The following is a 22,751-nucleotide window of genomic DNA, read 5'->3' as shown; positions in this document are numbered from 1 at the left end:
ATCTAAATTATTCCGTGGTTTATTAAGTCTTGAAATTTATACTGACTTTTTTATCACCCTGTACTTTCATTCTTGTAGCTGCAGTCCGGTTTCTCTACAAGTTGTACATAACATTTCGTTCCCTTTATTTTATCTCTGCTTCTTTGAGAAGTTTAGAGTGAACTCAAGTCAACATTGCCAAAAGCTCTCTTTGCATATACTAATGCTTTTGGTAACTTATTATAAATGATTGAAGCGATTTCAAAAAATTCACCATACCTGCATTAGCTGTAATATTGAAACAAAACTCAACACTCATAGAAAAACTCAAAAAGTTTTGTAGTGGTGCAGCCGCAGTTCAGATTTCCGCTACGAGAACGCAGCTGTGAGCAGTTAGGCAAGATGGCGACAGGCGCCGAGAAAGCGTATGTTGTGCTTGAAACGTTTTCACATCAGACTGCCGCAACAGTGCAGCCCCACTTGAGAACGAAGCTCAAGATCCATCAACTGCCAACTCTATTGGGCGATACTCATAGTGTGCACAGTTAAAAATTTCAGGAAACCCATGCAAGGGGAAATTAGTATGGGGAACATAGGAGCACTTTTAATACGTAAAAAAAAGTTTTGATGTACGTATGCAAAGCTGTCTGGCAATTCGTCAAATAATTTAGCTACAGAAAATCTGTGAAATTTCTTAAAACGTATGATAACCTTGTAGTTTTGCTTTTCTTTGACGTAACGTGTCAGACAAGTCGTAGGCAATGGGCGTATTGTCTCGTATATTTCTAAATTTCTCAGCTTTTATCTGTCTTTCCATTATTCTGAGAATAATATTCCTATTATTTTGCAACCATTACTTGTCAAATTGATGTTTCGGTAATATTTACACCTGGCAGCATTTCCTTCCGGCCCATAGAACTAAAATAAAAATAATTTCCAAAGCGTGACCATTATCAGCGACCCCACCATAGGCGGTACAAAAATTTAAGAAAAAGATGGGCAGACTTAAACATCTACATCTGTACTCCGCATGCCAAAATATGGCGTATGGCGGAGAGCACTTCGTGTACTACAATCACTCTCCTCTTACTTGTTACAGTAGTGAATGGTGTGTGGGAGGAACAATTGCTATCAAGCCGCCTTGTGAAGTCGAATCTGTCTGATTTTACCTCCGTGGTCTTATCGTGAGATACACGACGGAGGAAGAAATATATTAGTTGGCTCCCGTAGGAACGCACGCTCTCGGAATTTTAACAGTGAATCACATTGCGATATACAACGCCTCTGTCATGGAGTCTGCACTTGACTTTCGAGAGCATCTCTGTGACGCTTTCTTGTTAATTATGAGCACTAGTGCAAGGGAAGGAGTAAGAGTAACTATTAGAGCAAAAATAGACAGAAGAATTGAAGCACATGACCAGGTGCTCAAATGGCTCTAAGCACTATGGGACTTAACATCTGAGGTCATCAGTCCCCTAGACTTAGAACTACTTAAACCTAACTAACTAAGGACATCACACACATCTATGCCTGAGGCAGGAATCGAACCTGCAACCGTAGCAGCAGGGCGGTTCTGTACTGAAGCGCCTAGAACCGCTCGCCACAGCGGCCGGCCATAATTGCAGATGAGATGAGTTTCTTTAATGTCTTAGCAATTTTATCTGTCTTGAAAACGAAAATTTACGTTAGTTCGGAATAACTTCTATTTGAAAATATGTGTAAGTTGCAACTCGTTTCTGATAACAGTTTTGCTTCATATTATGTCAGTTACTGATTATTGGTGTCTATGTAACATACAGAGCATTAAATAAGTGTTTACAAGATTTCCTCGATTGCAACGCTTTTAAATTTCAGTAGAATATTGGTTCCTACGTACACGCCCATCTTGTATCCTGGAATATATTTTCACATTTAGAAAAACTTTAACTTCTCGGCATAATTTTTGTAATTTTAGAGAAAGGCCGCAGCACATAAAAGGCGAATCCAAACTTTCAAAAACGGAACAAGGAAATACACTGACGGAAAAAAATCGCAATGCGAAGAAGGGGTAGTGGGATATGAACGAAAGCTGATATGCGTGCTTCTACATCTGAAAGAGGAAGCCGATTCAAATTTCACGCCATTAATGTAAGAGTGGCGGTAGCAGTGCCAGTAGAAGGATGCAAATCAGGTTTGGTTAAAATTCACGTTATAACACAAGTGAGTGTTAGTTACGTTTGAGATTGGAAGTGGTGAGTTGGTCAAGAATGCCTTACAGGCGACAAAGACGCCATTATCAACACCTTACTGAGCCTGAACATGGTCGTATCTTAAGGCTACAATAAGATGCATGTTCCTTCTGCGATGTTGTAGAAATACTTGGCAGAAATGACTATAGACGACAGCGGTGGTCAGTAGTATGTACGGTCGCAAGAAGACCGAGTTCCGAACGGTCACATGGCCCACCGAGAGGGAAGACTATCGTGTTTGGCTGTCTCTGACGCAACGTAGTGCATCTGCAGCAGAAATTTGAAGGCAGCTGGCACCACAGTGACACAACGAACTGTTGCAAATCGGTTACTTGAAGGGCAGCTCCGAGCCAGACGCCCTGCAGTGAGCATTCCACTGACCCCAAACCACCGCCATTTGCGACTTCAGTGGTGTCAAGCGAGAACTCATTGGAGGGCGGGCACAGTGGAGGTCTGCTGCGGTTTCTGATGAATGGTGATTTCTCCTCGGTGCCAATGATGGCTGTGGTTTGGTTAAGAGGAGGCCAGTTCAGGACCTGCAACTAAGCTGTCTGTGTTTTAGACACACTGAAACATAAACCTGGAGTTATGGTCTGGGGTGCGGCTAGTATGAGCAGGAGCACTCTCGTGGTTATCCTACGCATCGTGACTGGAAATTTGTACTTCAGTCTGGTGATTCGACTGGTTGTGCTGTCATTCAAGAACAGCTTTCCAGATGGTGTTTTCCAACAGGATAACGCTTGCCCACATACCGCTGTTGTAAGCCGACATGTCGCTTTGGCCTCCGCGATCACCAGGTCTGTCTCCATCGAGCACATACGGCTTATCATCGGCCAACTCCAGCGTCATCCACAAACAGTATTAACCGTCCCTGAATGGACCGACCAAGTGCTACAGGAACGTAACGCCATCTCACAAATTGACATGCGGCGCCTGGACAACACAATGCATGCACGTTTGCATGTTTAGTCTCAATATTCTGGTGGCTACACTGGTTATTAATGTACCAGCATTTATCTCGCGCTTGTATAAAACTATGATCTTGCAATGTTAATCACTCAAATATGTTACCTGGGCAAAGGGATTCCTGAAATTACTATACACAAATTATATTTGGATGTTGCGATTTTTTCCGTCAGTGTGTATTAAACTTCTATTACAGGGCTAGAGGCGAAAATCTGAAAAGTGTACCACAGTACAACATTCTCCCCTATTTACTTACTTTTTCATTTATTCATCGCTTAGTAAAAGCCTGATGCAATCTTAGTCGATCTACTATGTGAGCTAATTTATCTATTGAAGCATGCTGAAAATAGTTGCAATTCAGATGCGAATCAGTATAGTCACTGAGTAGGTATAGATGTTAGCTGTCATTTGCAGCTGGTTACCAGCCCGCTTTAAATCGATGTAGACAGCACACAGTTATCACAATCCTGCAGCTCTTAGAAGTTTCTTTCACAAAAACCAAAACTAAAGAACTATGAAAGAGATGAAGGGTAATGTAAGAGTCGAAGAAAGCACGCGTATATGATGGGACAACAAAGTACAGGATGACGCACGAAATAACAGCCCCGAGTACGGACTACTCGCTTATTAAGAGTACGTACAAATTATTGCCCTCTACGAACAGATACAACAAATAGGTAAACATGTAATAAATAGACAACGAAGAAATAACAAATAAAATGATGCAAAGGTCTACATTTACTGAATTGTTCTTGTTTTTTCATTACATTATATTAGGTGCTGAATATGACATCCTTGTGTTTCAGTACGCTTTTGCGTGCGCCCTAACATGTTAAAGTACACTTTGCGCAACTCTATCGCATCCGTTCCCAAGTTTTCATTACGAATGCTTTCCTTCAACTCCTCTAACGTTATTGGGTTATTTGTGCATACTTTCCTCTTTGGACTGTCTCACTAGTCACAGCTTTGGCTAATGCTGCGGCCACGATCCTTTGATGACAGCCTTCTTCTGTGAATATTTCGTGAACTCGTCACTCACGTGAACTGTTACAGATGGTCCCATACTGTTGCAAAAAGCATACATATGATCATACGGGGGTCAAGTGTGCGTAAAATTCGTCAAAGATTCGTGTATTCACAGCAGTGTTACTATTGTTTCAAAAAATAAGAGAGCCACAGTCAGACTTGCTGAAGCGACACGCCACTCTCTGATTCTTCCACCGTGAAGAGGTTCATCATTAATCGAATAGGGACTGTAATTAGTTTTCACATGTCCTGTCAGATGGAAGAAGGCTTCATCACTGATGAAATACGGCGGTGGATCCAACATTCCACTATCAATCGTTTGACACACATATAATCTTGAGGGCTTCGTCCCTATATAGTATGTTGACATGACCTATGTGAAACGTTCACTTGCGACAATTTAGGTATCGACTTCTTTGGACTCTAGATCATTCGTGCTCGAATGGTGTACTAGCGGACGGGGCTCGATTCTTTCTTGCGTTTGCGACTGACCCTGTCGTACTCCACTTTGTCATCAAATCCTACATATCTCTTTTTGCTGGTATTGACACGCTAGGGACCTTCTTTGCAAAAATGTCCCTCGTTTCCTTAAATAACTGATAGACACTTACGCCTCCACTATTGCGATTCCTTTTTGAAGAGGAAATATCTAGTACAAATCTTAACCAAGACGCAACGGGTGTGGTACCGATAATACAATACGTTGTAGCAACAGCTTTGAAACAACAGATGACAGTTGACGGGCGACAATGAGCGTGTAGTACTCGGGGCCGGATTTCGTACGCCGTTGGATTGGATTGTTTGGGGGAAGAGACCAAACAGCGAGGTCATCGGTCTCATCGGATTAAGGAAGGAAGTCGGCCGTGCCCTTTCAAAGGAACCATCCCAGCATTTGCCTGGAGCGATTTTGGGAAATCACGGAAAACCTAAATCAGGATGGCCGGACGCGGGATTGAACCGTCGTCCTCCCGAATGCGAGTCCAGTGTGCTCGTGCGCCGTACTTAGCATTTTTAAGCAAAACAGCGTCACATAAATTGGTATTGAAATGACAATTAAAGACATGGGATGGATGAGGAAGGAAACAGATCGTGACCTTTTATAGGGAAAATCTCAGTTTTACATCCAAATCACGTTAGCTGTAGCTTCTCTAAAAAGACATGTAGCATGCATATAGGGAACAACATCCAGAGACATGGTTAATAGCAAAGAACACATACTGAGCTATTTTTCAGGTACGTGTGCATAATTCTGAAACATTAAACTTAAAACCCTTCTAAGAGAGAAAGAGGCTGTTTCTCAGCAACGCCACAATTTCTTCCCAAATTCAGAAGCGTTTATTTTAGTATATACTTACTCTGTGGAAAACATATTTCTATTTCGTTAATATTCGTTCTGTTGCCTGTGGTAACTCAGCACACTGGAGAAGCTGGCAGAGAAAAACTTGTGTAACGTCATAGTGGCCACCGTGATGGCGCTTGTTAGTACTGTAGTCATTCATAGGTAATCTTTTAATGTAACATCTTGTATTAATAATGTAACAGTTCGGGCTACAAAATTTGAGGTGGATTTAATGTTATACACTTAATCTCCAAAGGTAAGAATCTATAGAAGTCAAATAAATGAAAATTTTAATACTGAGATAAGTGTAGAAATTTTTCCATCCGAAATAAACTGTTTATACCTTACATTACGCTCATGTTATGTTTCCCGGCTTGGAAGAATCCATTCTATTGGACCACAAAAATTATCGTTTCACCGATTTTCCAATATTTTCTAACCTTCTATATGCGTCTGTATTGCTTATTTTAGTTTCTTTCGAAGATTAGGTGCTCCCACTGATTAAACCCTTTTTTTATGATTGAAGAAGCTAACTGCGATTTAATTGTATTTCTGCAGCTTTGTATTCTATTTACATTAAGTAATTTTGTACATCATGGCGGCAATTGTGGAAAGCATTTAGTCTAACATGGAAATGGAGGCTGTCGTGGGTTGAGCGGACAATTACTTTTGGCAGAGTCTGAGAGCATTCATCCGACTTGTATTAAAAAGGATACTTCAGGGGTTCACCCGAATTGCTTTAGAAACAGAATTACCTGATCGAGGTGGCGCAGTGGTTAGGACACTAAGACTCTCATTCTGGAGGACGACGGTTCAAACCCGCGTCCGGCTATCCTGATTTAGGTTTCCCGTGATTTCCCTAAATCGCTTCAGACAAATGCTGGTGCGGTTCCTTTGAAAGGGCACGGCCGACATCCTTCCCCATTGTTCCGTAATCCGATGGCATCGATGACTTCGCTGTTTGGTCCGCTCCCCCAAATCAACCAACCAATCAACCAACAGAATTACCTGTGCCTTAAGACTCAAAAAGTTTCCCGTGCTGCTTCACCAGAATTAATTACGAAGAAATACCTGAGCAGCAATTAAAATGAGTCTTGTTAAAGCCTATAAAGTAAATGTAAAGCTACGAGTATTTCGCATTTCAGTATCAATTTTAACAGGACTGTTGGCACAGTAAATACTTGCTACTGATTTAGTTAAATGTCTCATTATGAGATAACGTAAAAGTTATGAGGTGAGGTGCAAATGACTGCTTCGTTCAGAAAAGAGTATGAAGAGTTTCCTAAACTCGAGGTCGATAAAAAAAAAAAAAAAAATTCTGAACCCGCATTCAGCTGACACCATAAATCCAACTTTCGGATTTCATCAGTAGCATGACGAATTAATGAAACTGGCTGTGGTCTGTTCCAGGAGCCTGGTCCCAGAGTTCACTTGTGATAAGTAAATTTTAATAAGTATCCATACCACGATGTTTATTATTTAAACACAATTCACAGAGTTCACTATAGCGACAGACAATGATTGGCCATATTTTTGCGCTACTGCCAACTTACTTTTGGAAAGTATTAAAAAAAATAGAAGTGCTGTCGTCTCATTGACCTACCTCAACAGCAACTCTCACTGAAATGCCTTGTGTGATTTCTCCGAAATCTATGTACAGACATGCTTCTCCCCAGCATTTTAAGGGATGTGAAAATTAAAAATCGATGTCTATATGTGTACTTCATAATAGAAATAAGCATCCAGATCGCTAGGACAGCTTTATATTACTTTTAACCCAAAAAGGGTTTATTCTGTATATTAAGTTAATAGTACCATATAAAAACGTGGCGCAACAGCAGTACCTACGACCAAGGCCAAACAACCGTACCGTGACGTCAAAGGCAAGCAGCAAACGCCAGAAAAATTGATGGCTTGTAAAACTAGTGAGTTATAAGTTAGTACTTCAATGAGGTTAGATAACAGGGAAAACACAAGTAGTTGTTTGCATGAAATTGGACAAAAACAATTAAGAAAGCATAGCCGTGGTTAATTTCGTGCACAGCATACACGACATGACTAGCCATCTGCTAACGAAGCTACTCCCGTCTTCAAAAATTTTTTTATTTTCGTGGATATGAACTGTTAGGAACACCTGGAGTAATTTAAAATGTACAGCAGTTGTTTGATAAAGCACTCACACTTTCCAAACAACATCTTTATACAAAAAACACTGAGGCACGCACATCACAGTCGGTTGCATTCACTCATTTTTCTGTACTATTACAACGTCAGGAACAAATTCAAAGGTTATAACTTTGTTTAATGAAACTCCTTTTGAATAGATCTACACTTTCAACTGATTACTACTCACAACACACACTACGTAATTGACCTCCACAGACAGATCGATATACATAAAAATAATACAATCTTATTTCACTGTTATCACCCTATTCCTGTGTAAATACATTAAATTCATTTTATCTTTCACTTTCTGTAGGTTGTTACATGATTTTTTTGAATGTTCATAATGGCTGGCTACACTAATCTTGGTGCTCTCTTGCAGTGCTGCTGCCTACAGCGTGCTCCTTTTATCTTCTGTTCTCTTTCAGAATGGTCCTGCAGCTGTAGATGCATGTGTGTTAGAAAAGTAATGAGACTGATTTTTATCTTTTTTATTTTTTCAAACGACGATATTGTCCCCTTTGAAATAGCTTCCGTCGGTAGCGGTACACCAGCGAAGTCGTTGTTTTTAGCCTTGGCAGCAGAAGTGATGGGTTCAGTTGGCGTGGTCTTTAACAGGTCGGTCACATTTTTTTGAATGTTCTACAAAGCCCCAAAAATATATCGTTTTAAGACATTTTTCAATTTCAGGAGAAGAAAGAAGTCACAAGGACTCAGATCGGGTAATTAGGGGAGCTGTGGACCAACAGGAGCGCCGTGTGACATTGGCCGCTGCAATGTTGCAGCATAGACTTGTCTGCAGTGCCAGGTCTCACAGGATTCAATCTTTTCCTGAGGCTGTCAACGATATTTCTGTAAAACACTCGGTTGACAGGCTGTCCTAGAGGAGGAATCTCACAGGAGCACGAATACGTTCGACTTTTTCGTCGAAATTGAATGTCTCCTCAAGCGAGATTCATCTTCAATGTGTTCTTGGCCTTCCAAAAATGATATGTGCCAGCGATAAACATTGAAATTGGTAACGAATGTTCCCAAAGGCCTGTTTCAACATTTAAAAGGTCACACGCACTGATTCCCCAAGTTTAACACAAAACTTGATGCTATAACGTTGCTCTTAATTCCTCTGTTCCATTTTCGCATTGCACGACAAAAGCACAACTTCACTGATGGCGGTCTCAAAAACCACGTGATGTCTGTACAGAGCTGAAACTCGGTCTGAGCATCTGGAAGAGACGAACTCACCGGTCTACACAAGTAGAACAATACAACGTCGACAAATCGCTCGCAGTGTTGTCACTTTCCTCACACACCTCGTAGGTAAGCTGGACAGATCGGAAAAATTCACGGCACGGCATCTGAACCAATCTGTGGTTCGGTAAAATGGAACAGTTGTGGCTTTTCCGTCTATGGCAGATACTCCCTACATAATGTGCTAGCTTTGAAATGCCTCTGACAAGCCTGAAAATTGACAGTGAAGTACGATAACAATATACTCAAACGAAGTGATACGGCAACCAATATACCATTATCTAAAACATGTATTAGTAAAATATTCAAAACAAGGACTCAGCTCTGGTAAGTATGGGGGCTGTGGACCAACAGGAGTGCCGTGTGACATGGGCCATTGTGATGATGCAGCATCCACTTGTCTGCAGTGTCTGGTTTGACGCGATTCAACCTTTCTCTGAGCCTTTCGAGGATATTTCTGTACCTGTAACTGTGAAATACTGCCTTGGAATTGAATGGCGCCGTTTCTGTTTCATTATACCGTCCTTAGGAAACTTGATCAAACGAACCTTCTTTTCTTTTGTGTAGTTTCCATCAGCTTTCGATTACGTAACACTTCTTAAGCATAATAAAGACAAAACTGAATAAACGTGTATTGTATTGCGTTAAACACACACAAGCACCACGTAGTAACACACAATATGATTTCTGTGTACTTAAGTGACAACTCGTAAGGATAACACAACGCAACGAGTCTTTTTTATGTCCTATACGTTGTTGATACAACACATGACAGCTGTTGACTGTCATCGCTTGTCGGTGACATCAAGACTTCGAGTTGTCGCAGGTCTCCCACAGTGTAACCGTCACGACCACAGTGTATCATAGGAGTATGTGTCAGGCTATGGTACCGAAACTCCTATTCATTTTTGCTAAACAAAGTTTTTACAATAATGAGAGTATGCAGTGCCATAAAAGTGACAATAACTACAAAATTATATGACGTTTGTCTTTATTTAGTTTCTAACGACCCTGGAAGGTATGAAGTTGTTTTACAGCACTCCCATTTAGGTGTTACAACCAAATTTAACTCAATTATTCCTTCTACAACCCGTAATGCCATATTAGCGAACTTAATTTTTGTGGTATTTAAAGGGCTGTGAAATGATGTGAAAAATGTCTCATCCTAAACGAATTTGGGGGCATGGTTCCTTGAAAGTGAGACAACCTATTTCCATCTTCAATCTAATCTTCTCCATCACTTACGACATCACTTACGACATTAGTCTGTAATATTTCCGAAGTTATGGAGACTTTAACATTATATTTAAAGTTAGTTCAATAGATGCGTTTGCCCTACGGTTGTACGTATAAAACATCTGCAGCCCTTTACCACAAGTTAAATGAACGTTACCTTTGAAAACCGTCATTTAATTTAATTTCAATACTGCATCACAGCTTCATTCGTTAATATGTGATACAGTTTTGGAATTGGCCAAGTGAGTAGGCCCGTCATGAAACCTGTTATGCTATCACGTTCCTTAGATGATGATAGCAAAATGAAGGGTGATGAATTTAACTCGTTTCAACATTCGAAATACAACTTCAGGAAATTTTATGGTAACTATGTAATCAGCATGAAGTTATCAATGTTGTACTGTTGTTATAAACATGTCTTATGTATGAGAAATAGAATTTATGTTCTACAAATATAGTTGAAGGTCAAAGACTCCGTTACTAGGTGTCGCGATCGAATTGCTTCACTAATTGATAATCGATTATGAAATAATGTCTTGAGCTGAGCTCAACAAAACCCCTGTTTGATAGTTTGGGTAGGGTACATGCATGACGTAATAAATGGTAAGATTAAAGGTAGTATTGCTAGCATCGGTAGGGAAAGAAACATAAATGAATCTGTAAGAGAGGACCTGGGAGCCGACGACTTCGCTTTTTTTTTTCTAAGCTATTAGAGCCACGCGTCATTCAGTGTTAGTCCACTGAGAGTTTTGTATCCTTACACAACATAAATTCCATTTTATAAGTATTAAAAATTCGTTGACAACGTATCATCTGCACTTTAATGTAACCATAGCACTTACCTTTGATGCAAATACAGTTTACATGCATAAAAATAAAATAATATATATAATCATTATTATTTTGTAGTCGACAGAACGTTCTTCAGCATAATCAAAGGCAAGAATTTCCTATTATTACCGATAAATGCGAATGTTGTTTATGAATAAAAGAAACCTGTTTTATGTAATGTCAACGAGCTATTGAAGTGATGTTTGATTTATTGTTTCTCATTTTTAAAAATTATTTTCTATTTTGAGGAAATTGCTTTTCATAGCACTATATGATAAATCTGTATTTTCTTAAACTTTTGCTACAATATCCCTCTGTTTCACGTTACATACAAACAATTTTCGAATAAAACCTGAATTAAACACTGACAATTTCAATTTTGCTATAAATACCATCTAGTTTTAAGTAATAGACAGTAGGGTAACCCGTGTAGAACAAAAATTTTCCATAGGTTACGCTACCCTTTATATATCTTCGCTCAGTTTCTAGACAGTCTACCGCCTCCGGTTTCTAAAGAAATTTAGCAAGACACTGATTGCATACGTGAACGAAGCTGTCGATATGAGGTAAAGTCCGATAGGTAACGCCCATACGACCTTAACTGACCAAGGCTACTAGGAAAACTACCGTCGCCCACGCTTATTTATGATAGTCTATTTAAGCTTACGGCAGTTTTACAACTCTAATCACATGTAACAGTCAAATTCATGATGATTAGAGATATGCAGTTATTTAGCTGGTAATCTCCCGTCAACAAGTGGTGCATGAAGTCTAGATGAGGTTGGAAGCTGATGGTTGTGAGTTGACAGATTCAGGGAATGGGAGTAGGGAAAATAACCTACTAAGAATTATTGTATATTTAACACACTTCATTATGAACAGACGTGAACCCTCGTTTATGAATGGTTCAGTGAATTCTAATTTTGGACGCAAAATGTCATCAACATTTGCTCCATATTTAACATACTCGGTATTAATAATTATCATTCCAGGTATTCTGATGTATATTTCATACCCATGCCGTTCATCAACTATTAGAAATAGAAGAAGAAGGGCACAACGTAACTCCCACTCTGCTCTCCACACCCAAGTACACATTCTAATAAGAGTTCAAGATGTTACTGTACTGTTTACTTATACATAATGAGACTTTAATATCTCGTTGTTACTTCCATCTAAAACAGAAATGTCTGCATACTGTAAGTTCTACGGCTAAACTAAGTTTTACATTTAATTAATATGCCAGTCCGAGAACACTCACCAGATTCTTCTATGTTGAGGCGCTCCATTAGCCATTCAATGAGATCGTAACCTAAAAAAAAAGAAAAACACCTTTAGTGGGAGGTCGAATAAATTATTTTCAGCAGATAAATATTTGGGGCGATCAATTGACACAGATAAACAATGGACTCATAATTAATTGGTGCCTGCAGTAACAAGCAGTTAAACAACAATATTACATCGTTAGAAGTTCTTCTTTGCCATTAGGTACCCTCACAAGAAGTAAAAACTTTGTGTGTATCTATCAATGCAGTGTAAATATTCAATAGCGTATCTGATAAGTACGTAAGTTATAAGAGCAAGCTTCATTATTGCAACGATATTAAACCAGTGACAAAACTTGAGCTGTACTGTGGTTACATACAGTCTTTAAATTAATACCTGAAACACATTATTAATTGAACTCTGTTTGGAATACACTGCTTACTAGCCACTAAATTCGTTGTATTTATGTTTCTCTTCGTATCGTATAATAGATACAGCAGCGCAGTCGATGCCATAATTACCAAATGGGAACAATATTGTGACTGAAACAGTTGTGAATAAACGAAAAATACTGAAATACTGAAAAAAATAAACACTCCAAAGAAAATAAATGAATAAATAACTTAAAAATCAGATCTCTCTATAATAATAATAGTATAATAACCATTATAATTATTATATGTAACTTGTACGCAAACGCTGTACTTGTACGATGCTATTTAACAAACATTTAATTATGATGATGTTGTCATATACTGCAATCTTAATTTTTACCAAATTCTCTTGTGTTTGTAAAGAATATATTTTATCCCAGCAGTTGGTGTACCTACCAAACATTAACCTTGAAGCGACGAAAATAAATTAGTAACAAATGCACTAACTTAATTTCAAAGTAATTAATAGCTTAGGTAAAACATTTCTACAAAAATTTACGCGAACTCACTAGTGCAATTGGGTAGAAATAATTACTGTATATGAAAGTTCATTCAGAGCTGAATTTCCACTCCCTATTCAATCACCCATAAATGTAAATCTTCATTGGTAATTTGTGAATATCAAAAGAACAAAAAGATACAAATTCAGTTTTGATTATTGTAATTTTATAAAAGGAGCTTGTTGGAAGCCATGCTAGGTTCAGTCTACGGTGAGTTTTGAACAGAGCAATATCTATTTCCGCCAATACCGTAGTATGTACCGCAGTCGCTTTAGTATAGATCACAACCGGAAAGTGTAAATCGTTTTACCTTAGTTTTGCGTCCGTTAGATTATTCACAATTTAGTGACTGTTTTAAACGATTAACAGAACGTGTAATTTTTCTCATTAACTGCATGAAACTTCAGTAATGATTATAAGCAACTGTGACAATGAGACTACGTATTTAATAATGTTGTTTTCAAACGTTATAAGTGCTATGCATATTTCACTCGTTCTGATACGATTATCTGCTTGAAAAGACAATGTAATGAGTGATTTATACAGTGACTGTGTTAATGATTTTCTGCCACACTGTGACTGATTACGTTATGATTAGGTTAGTGCCCTCGACTAATATTATAGGACATCAACTGAGTGAGGTATGTGGTTACTTGTTTATCAGCGCATAATTGAAGTAGATGAGACTCGAAATGGCCATAAACAGTAGCTTATACGGCATCCAAGAGCAATTAAAGTGTGTGAATTGCAATTTGGGTGTATACTACATTATTTGCTGTAGATTTTCCCACCACTAACATTCCAACCAGTTTCGATGGAGGCGCTGCTATTGAGGCTGACTGCACAGGGAGAACAGGTAACTTCATCGGAACCAATTTCCTCCACATACTCTCCCTCCATTCGTTTTTTCTTCGTTAAGAAACGATGATAACAAAATATTAATTGCTGGTATTATAGTACCATCGAAACGTAGCGTAGTTAGATGTAAACAATTATTCCAATGGATCAAGTATCGTTAACTTTCGGGACGTTTAAGTCAGATAAAACCAAGTCGAAGCAATATATGATGTACATCTACTTCCATAAATTAAGGAAAAATCCAAAAGCTGCAGTGTGTGGTAAAAGCTAAGGCGTGCACAATGCTACCACACGCAAGTCAGCGTCACTCCAACCGGCTTGAGTCACGTGTACACAGCAGACAACCGAATGAGAGTAGCACACAAAGAGAAAAAGCAGTTGGAAATATTGTCTTGGCCGTATGGTGTCGACGGATCATTTACCGAAAAAACCACTATTGAAAATTTGGAAGCAAATAAAATCCAAGTGTGGTCGAGTTGTTAAATTTTCATCTTTCTCTTAATCGAAAATTATTCATTATATCTTATTATACCTTATTATCTTTAGCGATAGTTTCAGTATCCAGAAGTTCAGCTAAGGACTAGTAAGGCATAAAGACACTCCGTGGCCAATATTTGCTGCCACTCTCTCTGACGGAACATCGAACTGCTTGAGCAACGTTCAATCTGCAGGACAGTCACTCTGTAATAAATTTTTACACTTTAATTCTCAGTTGTGAATCGTTAAATTTTCAGAATTTCCCTTCATGAGTGATAGAAGCTGTATTTCCGGCTGTCCTGCGTGGCTGCGGGTCCATGCTTTTTTACGATAGTTTGTTCTATATTGCTACGAGCGATGATTTCAGATCTATATCTTATGTGATCATCAATTGTAACATTTGACGTAAATGACTAGTTCAGTCTCCAAAATGTTGTCCAGAATAATAGAATCGCCAACGGACTGGACATGTAGATATAAAATATGTGCACAAAAGTATCCGGATTTCATATTAGGTGCACTGTGTTGTTATCTGCTGCCAGGTGCTCCATATCAGCGACTTCAGTAGTCATTAGTCACACTGAGAGAGTAGAATGGGGTGTTCCGAGGAACTCACGGACTTCGAACGTGGTCAGGTGATAGGGTGTCACTTATGTCCTACGTCTGTACGCGAGATTTCCACACTCCTAAATATCTCTAGGTCCACTGCTTCCGATGAGACAGTGAATTGGAAACGTGAAGGGAACCGTACAGCACAAAAGCGTATAGGTCGATCTCGTCTGTTGACTGACAGAGACCGCTGCATTTGAAGAGGGTCGTAATGTCCAATAGGCAGACATCTGCCCAGACCATCACACAGGAATTCCAAACTGCATCAGGATTCACTGCAGCTACTATGAAGCTAGGCGGGAGGTGAGAGAACTTCGATTTCATGATCGAGCAGCTGCTCATAAACCACACATCACGCCGGTAAATTCCAAACAACGCCTCGCTTGGTGTAAGGAGCGTAAACCGTGGAAAAACGGTACACAATGTGGCGATCCGATGGCAGGGTGTGGGTAGGGCGAATGCCCGGTGAACGTCATCTGCCAGGGTGTGTAGTGCCAACAATAAAATTCGAGGGCGGTAGTGTTATGGTGTGGACGTGTTTTTCATGAAGGCGGCTTGCACCCTTTGTTGTCTTGCGTGGTACTATCATAGTACAAGCCTACATTGATGTTTTTAGCATCTTCTTGCTCGCACTGTTGAACAAATCGGGGATGGCGATTGCATTTTTCAACACGATCGAGCACCTGTTCATAATGCACGGCCTGTGGCAGACTGGCTACACGACAATAAAATCCCCAAGAAATCTTCCAGCACCTGATTGAACGTATGCTTGCGAGAGCGGAAGCTGTCATCAAGGATAACAGTGGGCCAACACCATACTGAATCCCAGCATTGACAATGGAGGGCACCACGAACTTTTAAGTCACTTTCAACCAGGCGTCCCGATACTATTGATCACATAGTGTATATCTTCCACTTTCCATTTCAGTACCAAACATATACTTCTAGTGAAACATTCAGAAGTTTGTAGAAGCGTTACTGACCAAAATTTCCGTTCTGGGAGTTACTAACCTGGTCTTCTTGCGACCGTAAATTCTCGTGACCACCACTGCCAGCTGTCATTTAAAGTGGCTACTGTCCTGCTAAGTCTTTCTGCAGTATTCCAGAAGGAAAAGCCAGCTTCTCCTAACCCTGTTACATGACGTCGTACAAAATCAGTAAGGTGCAGATAATGGCGTGTTTGTCGGCTTAAGGGCATTCTTCACTAGCATCGATTCACCACGTCCAGTTAGGGGCAGGGAGGGGGGAGAAGTGGGGAGAGGGGGATTAGATGCAGCCAACTATGAATTACTGCCTTGCGACAGCCCCTTATTATAACGGATTATAAAACTATATCTTTCCTATGAACAGGAAAATTTTAAGTTCTTATAATAAAAAATTTGTGATTTTGAATTGAAAGAAATCGAAGGCATATTAATTGCTTGAAAATATTATTTCAGAGTGTCTATGTTATTACGCTGATAGTGAAACATTGAGGCTATACAGCTGTGAACGTATTGTACAATATTTTATAGAATCTTACATACACTGATGGAAAAAAAATCGCAGCACCAAGAAGGAGATGTGCAATCTAAACGAAAGTTGGTAGGTCTACGAGTATTTCCACATCTGAAAGATGATGTCTATCAAAATCTCGCGCCAGTCGCATAAGAGTGGCGCTAGTAGCCCCACAACGATGAATGCAAATCAAGTTTGCTTTAAATAAACGCTGTGACGATCGTGAGTGTTAGTTACCTTTGAGACTGGACGTGGTGAATCGATGCTAGTGAAGAATGCCCTTAAGCCGACAAACACGCCATTATCTGCACCTTACTGATTTTGTACGACGTCATGTAACAGGGTTAGGAGAAGCTGGCTTTTCCTTCTGGAATACTGCAGAAAGACTTGGCAGGACAGTAGCCACTTTAAATGACAGCTGGCAGTGGTGGTCACGAGAATTTACGGTCGCAAGAAGACCAGGTTCCGGTCGGTCACGTGGCACTACGGAGAGGGAAGACACTCGTGGTCGGCGTGTGGCTGAGTCGCATCGTGCTGCATCTGCAGCAGCATTTTGAGCAATACTTGGCTTCACAATGACACAGTGAACTGTTACCTCTGCGAAGTCGTTATGGCAATCTTAAAAGAACAAAGAGTGTGTGTGAAATTCCTTCTTAAAAAACTGCAGCGGAGACACACCAAATGCTTCAGGAAGCTTTCCAGGAGGACGCTATGAGCCGCACACAGGTTTTCGAGTGGTTTGGGTGCTTTAAACGTGGTGAGATGTGTGTTGAAGACCAAGCTCGTTCTGGACGCCCTTCAACATCGCGAAATGAGGAGAACATTGAAAAGGTCCGCCAAAAGATCAACGAGGATCGTCGCTAAACGATCGACCAAATTTCAGCAGAGACAGGAATCAGCTGGAGCTCGTGCCAGCGGATTTTGAGTGAGGATTTGCACATGAGACGCGTTGCTGCTAAATTTGTTCCGCGCCTTCTCACACAGGAGCAAGAAACCATCCGCATGAATGTGTGTCAGGACTTGAAAACAGCGATTGCACGCGATCCAAACTTCTTGAACAAAGTTATTACAGGGGAAGAGAGTTGGTGTTACGGGTATGACCCAGAAACCAGGCAAGCGTCAAGCCAGTGGAGGACTCCCAACTCTCCCAGACCAAAAAAAGCAAGGCAAGTGAGGTCTAATGTGAATACGATGATCATTGTCTTTTTTGATGTTCGTGGAATTGTGCGTCGGGAATTCGTACCCCCTGGCCAGACTGTTAACCAGCACTTTACTTGGATGTTTTAAGGCGTCTGCGAGAGGATATGAGGAGGAAGCGCCCGGAACTTTGGCGATCAGGTGACTGGTTTCCGCATCACGACAACGCTCCAGCACACACGGCCTTACGAGTGACCCACTATTTGGCATCTCAGAGGTGGTCTGTCGTTCCCTACTCTCCGTATTCGCCGGACCTAGCCCCGTGCGACTTTTTCCTATTTCCACGAATGAAAAAAACGCTAAAAGGGGAGCGTTATGACGATGTGGAGGCGGTAAAAACAGCTTCGCAAAAGGCACTGGACACTATCAAACTTGAAGAGTTCCAAACATGCTTCCAACAGTGGGAAAAGAGACTTGACAAGTGCATTGCATGTAATGGAGAGTATTTCGAAGGCGACTGAAGTAATTTTGTAAAAAGTTTCATCAATAAATTTTTTATGACAAAAATCCGGTTTCTTTTGGGTCCCCCCTCGTACACCTGGAGTTAAGGTCTGGGGTGCGATTTCGTACAACAGCAAGAGCACGCTCGTAGTTATTCCACGCACTCTGCAGCAATTTATACGCCCTGTTGTGCTGCCATGCATGAACAGCATTCCTTGTGGTTTTTCCAACAGGATAACGCTGTCTACATACTGCTGCTGCAACTCAGAATGCTTTACAGAGTGTCGACACGTTGCCCTCGTCTGCTCGATTACCAGATGTGTCTCCAAACCGAGCGCATATGGGACATCATCGGATGACAACTACAACGTCATCCACAAACAGCATTAAACGTCCCTGTATTGACGGACCAATTGCAACAGGAATGAAACTGCAGCCCACAAACTGACATCCGGCCATTGTACAACACAGTAAATACACGTATCCATGCTTGCATTCAACATTCTGGCGGCTACACCGGTTTTAATAACCCGTTTTCAATGGCTTATCTCACGCTTACATTAACTTGTGATCTTGCAATGTTCAAATGGCTCTTAGCACTATGGGACTTAACATCTGAGGTCATCAGTACCCTAGAACTTAGAACTACTTAAACCTAACTAACCTAAGGACATCACACACAGCCCTGCCCGAGGCAGGATTCGAACCTGCGACCGTAGCAGTCGTGCGGTTCCGGACTGAAGCGCCTAGAACCGCTCGGCCACCTAGGCCGGCCTTGCAATGTTGATCACTCAAACATGTTACCTAGACAAATGTATTCCTGAAATTTCAGTACTCTACACTAATTAATTTTTGGTGTTTTTGATTTTCTAAAACCCATCTAGCACGATCTAGATTTCGAAATTAATATTAGTTTGCATGAAAAACAGTCTGGATCGAAAGAAACTGAAATACCAGGTCCTGTGTCTTCTGAAACTGAAAAGTACAAACGAGCTCTAAAGCGTACTGAATTTTCGCAACAACAGCTTATAGCATTTTGGTAACAGGAAGTTGGAGAGTTAACGTTGCTCTGGCACCCAATATAGCTAATCTGGTATCCAGTCCTATGAGATAATGGAGACTCCAGAGCTACCGAAATCATGTTTCTCGAGGCATACAGAATTACAATGCGTACAATTATCCTATGTATTGGTTGTTCGGGTCCTGGCTAATTGCTGAACCAGTAAATTAAAATTAGGCAACCATTCGGTAGCAACCACGGCACCCTGCGAAGTACGCACTAACATATTCTTCTTTACAATTCCCTCTGCTGTTTTGCTGGAGTAATAAATTAGCTCTTTACACCGCTGCGACCGAATCTGGCTGCCCTCTGATAAAGTCACTAGGAAGGGGCAGAGGAGATAAACAGAAATTGCCTGCTGCGGCTGAACTGGTGCGCTGCTAATAGCGGTGCTCCCAGAAATGGCGGGCAATCTGCTCTTGTCCACGTTCTTTTTATTGTGTAAATCCTGTGGATAGCGATACTTAACATGAACAAGGTTACTGACGGATATAGCTTTCTGAATGGTGGGGCAGATCACACGTACCGGTGATTACGACATAATTCTGTTGCCTCGTTAAGAGGGTTTGCTCTTTGCGTCATTTTCCTTATACATACACCAACGATTTAGTAATATTCTAGTTACTCCAAGTAACAGATTAACACTGTGTCCATTTTCACTTTGCTAACAATAAATAAAGTGCCGTCTCATATCTCCACTAAGCAGTCAGTTTATATCTTGCCTTCTACGCGTCTATGTTCTTAGAATACATTTCATGATAATTAAAATAGTTTTCTGTGACAGTCACTTGCTTTTCATACCACTGCGCATTTCGATGGTTCACAGCATCATCTTCAGGTGGAGGATTACATTCTTGGTGCTGTTTCAGAACACCAATTCGTTTCGACAGCAGCAGAGCAAGTGAAAAACACACTTTGCTTCGTCATTAGAGGTAAAGCAGAAACAAACAGATGCCTCATACTGTTATATGTTACGATGTTATCTGTTACGATTACTCTTCGCTGTGTATGATGTATTACACCGGTTTTTTAGTTTATAACTATAAAGTAAAGAAACAGTGAGAGCTAGTCAAACCTAATGTTTGGACATTCATTGCTTCCTTCGTTGATCTCTTGGAGACTGTTACATGGCCAAGATGTTTCTCATTACTAAGGTTCCCAAGAGGTCGCCATGTCTTCTCATGTCTTCTGGATATCTGATTTATTTTATAAAGTACTGACATTACTTGAAGATGGAATGTTCAACGCAACTCGAGTACCATATGATTGACCTGTAACTTGTTCTAATTTTACTTTTACTTTGTCTCCTTTATGATGTTATATGTGTCAGCGCCATGTCGATTGAAGAGTGAATGATTGGTTACAAATTATGAAGTTGAATTTAATCTAGTTTCAGACCATTAAACATAGTTACAGACTCGATGCTGCTGCTGATCCTGAGTAATCGTTTAAGGAGACCAAACAGCTAAGGTCATCAGTTCGCTACTAACTCCACAGGACAGAAGCAGTCCGCCCAATTCTCTGTGTGGGGGGTAAATTTTGTGTTCAAGTGTGAGAAAGTGTTCTAAATGTTTGTGTAGCATGTATTTGAGGCGGAACTTGGGAACCAGCTCTGTATTCACTTAGAGGTCTGTGGAAAACTGCCTAAAAACCACATCCAGGCTGCACGGCACACCAATCTCTCGTCGTTAACCCGCCGGGCGGATACGATCCAGGACTGGCATACCTCTCCGTCCTAGAAGTGGTCACTTTAACACGCACGACCACCCTGGAAACTACTACTGATTCGAAGCTGTTAAAGGAAGTATACTGCAAACTCTGTTAAGATGTAGAAAAAGTTATGATTTTAACTAGAAGTATTCTGTAGAAAATGCTTTTTATTTGCATTGTTTGAATATGTACGTCCAAAAAGTTGTGTAAGTGATTTTATTCCTGACGTATAAGTGACGTCAGCGCAGTGAGTACAGTATCAGCGTGAACTAACAACTGTAAACATCGTATGTGCATTCGGCCAGTCGGTTGTCAGCAGGAAATTTTAAGTAGTGGGCGTGCTATCGCAGTGTGTCAAGGTTGCTGTGTCACAAATCGCGAGACAGCAACACCTCTAAATCAAGTTTTCATGACATTCTCTAAAGGATTTTGAAAAGAAATGTGTATGCAAAGTTCGGCCCGCACACCTTGACTTCCGAACAAAACGACGCATGGACGCCTGCCGCGACTTGACTGAAATGCAGAATGTGGACAATTCTTTTTCGGTAAAAGGTCATCAAGGTTGGTGAGGCTTGGTGTTATCAATACGAACCTACCACAAAACGACAAACTACCGAATTTCAAGTGAAGTCAACGCTTTGGCGACATAAACGACATTCAAGGCATGTGATACGTGGCTTGAGAAACGCCTAAGAGAACTATTCTGACAGTTCGACATAGTTTTGTGTGTTGACGACATAGGTTTGTGTGTTGAACTCGTGTAGATCACCTGCAGCATTAAAACCGTCAACTAAACTTTTCCTGTTTTTTATTAATCCAGTCTCAAAACTTTTTGGATTGACGGGGTAGGCATTTTGAAGTGCGTGATCCAGAGTCAGTCTAATAAGAACAAAAGACCTTTGTGACGAAACCTGTGTGACGAACTTTACTTTTGTCGATGGTATAATAAATCATACGAATGTTATGATTTTTTTGTGTACGCCAGAATAGCTCTTGTGTCAGAGGAGGGTTAAGCGCAGACCGTGTAGTGTTCTCCCTGTGTTGTCCTCTCGATTGTTCCGAAATCATGATAAAAAATGACGGAATCTTGAAGAGACTCTGGTCCTGTAGATGACTGTCGAAGGAGGTGTGCTTCAATTACGCACTAGAAAACGGCATTTTGTCTATACGAAAATCATGTATTGGTCGACTTAGTTATTCGAGACGTTAAGTAAATGTCAGCATATGGTGAGACTAGAATACGTAATCACTGATTTTCATGTAAATTGTCACTCTGGACTTTCTCGCCTTGATCCTTACAGAGAATTTTTGCTCGGTATGATGTTTATTGACGGTTACCGGTGAGGCGAGCTGGGACCCACAGTTCCTGTGACGATTTGAATTCAATTAATTTCTTCTAACTATTAGAAAATTATCAGCACCAATCATTAGCCGATCACGGACGAGCTGAACTACGCGCAGCTCTGTATCAGCCAGCAACAATAATGAGGCTTTATGAGTGAAAATAATAACTGTGTGTAAGGGAAATGTTCGGCACAAGTGATGGATTTATTTATAACTCTCTACAAATAAAATTCAAAGGAAATAGTTATCCAGGCCACAAGTCAAAATTTGAACATAAGATCCTTAACACGAGGCTCAAATCCGCAGCCCCCCCCCCCCCCAAAAAAACAACCTACGGAC

At 40.5% G+C, this 22,751-nt stretch overlaps 1 protein-coding gene across 1 annotated transcript in view; it reads right to left on the bottom strand.

Moving 5' to 3' along the window:
* LOC124545111 (regulator of G-protein signaling 11) overlaps positions 1–22,751 on the bottom strand; it is a gene marked incomplete at its 3' end in the record, with an annotated part of 217,014 nt that overhangs the window by 151,746 nt on the left and 42,517 nt on the right. Inside the window, exon 2 of the mRNA XM_047123966.1 lies at positions 12,281–12,331. Coding sequence (XP_046979922.1) covers positions 12,281–12,331 — 51 coding nt within the window. The remainder of the gene's footprint in view (positions 1–12,280; positions 12,332–22,751) is intronic.

This window comes from Schistocerca americana, chromosome 1 (genome assembly GCF_021461395.2).
Source record: "Schistocerca americana isolate TAMUIC-IGC-003095 chromosome 1, iqSchAmer2.1, whole genome shotgun sequence".
Taxonomy (NCBI): Eukaryota; Metazoa; Arthropoda; class Insecta; order Orthoptera; family Acrididae; genus Schistocerca; species Schistocerca americana.
Note: the sequence above shows the minus strand (reverse complement) of the source record. Positions and strands in the feature narration are given on the sequence as shown.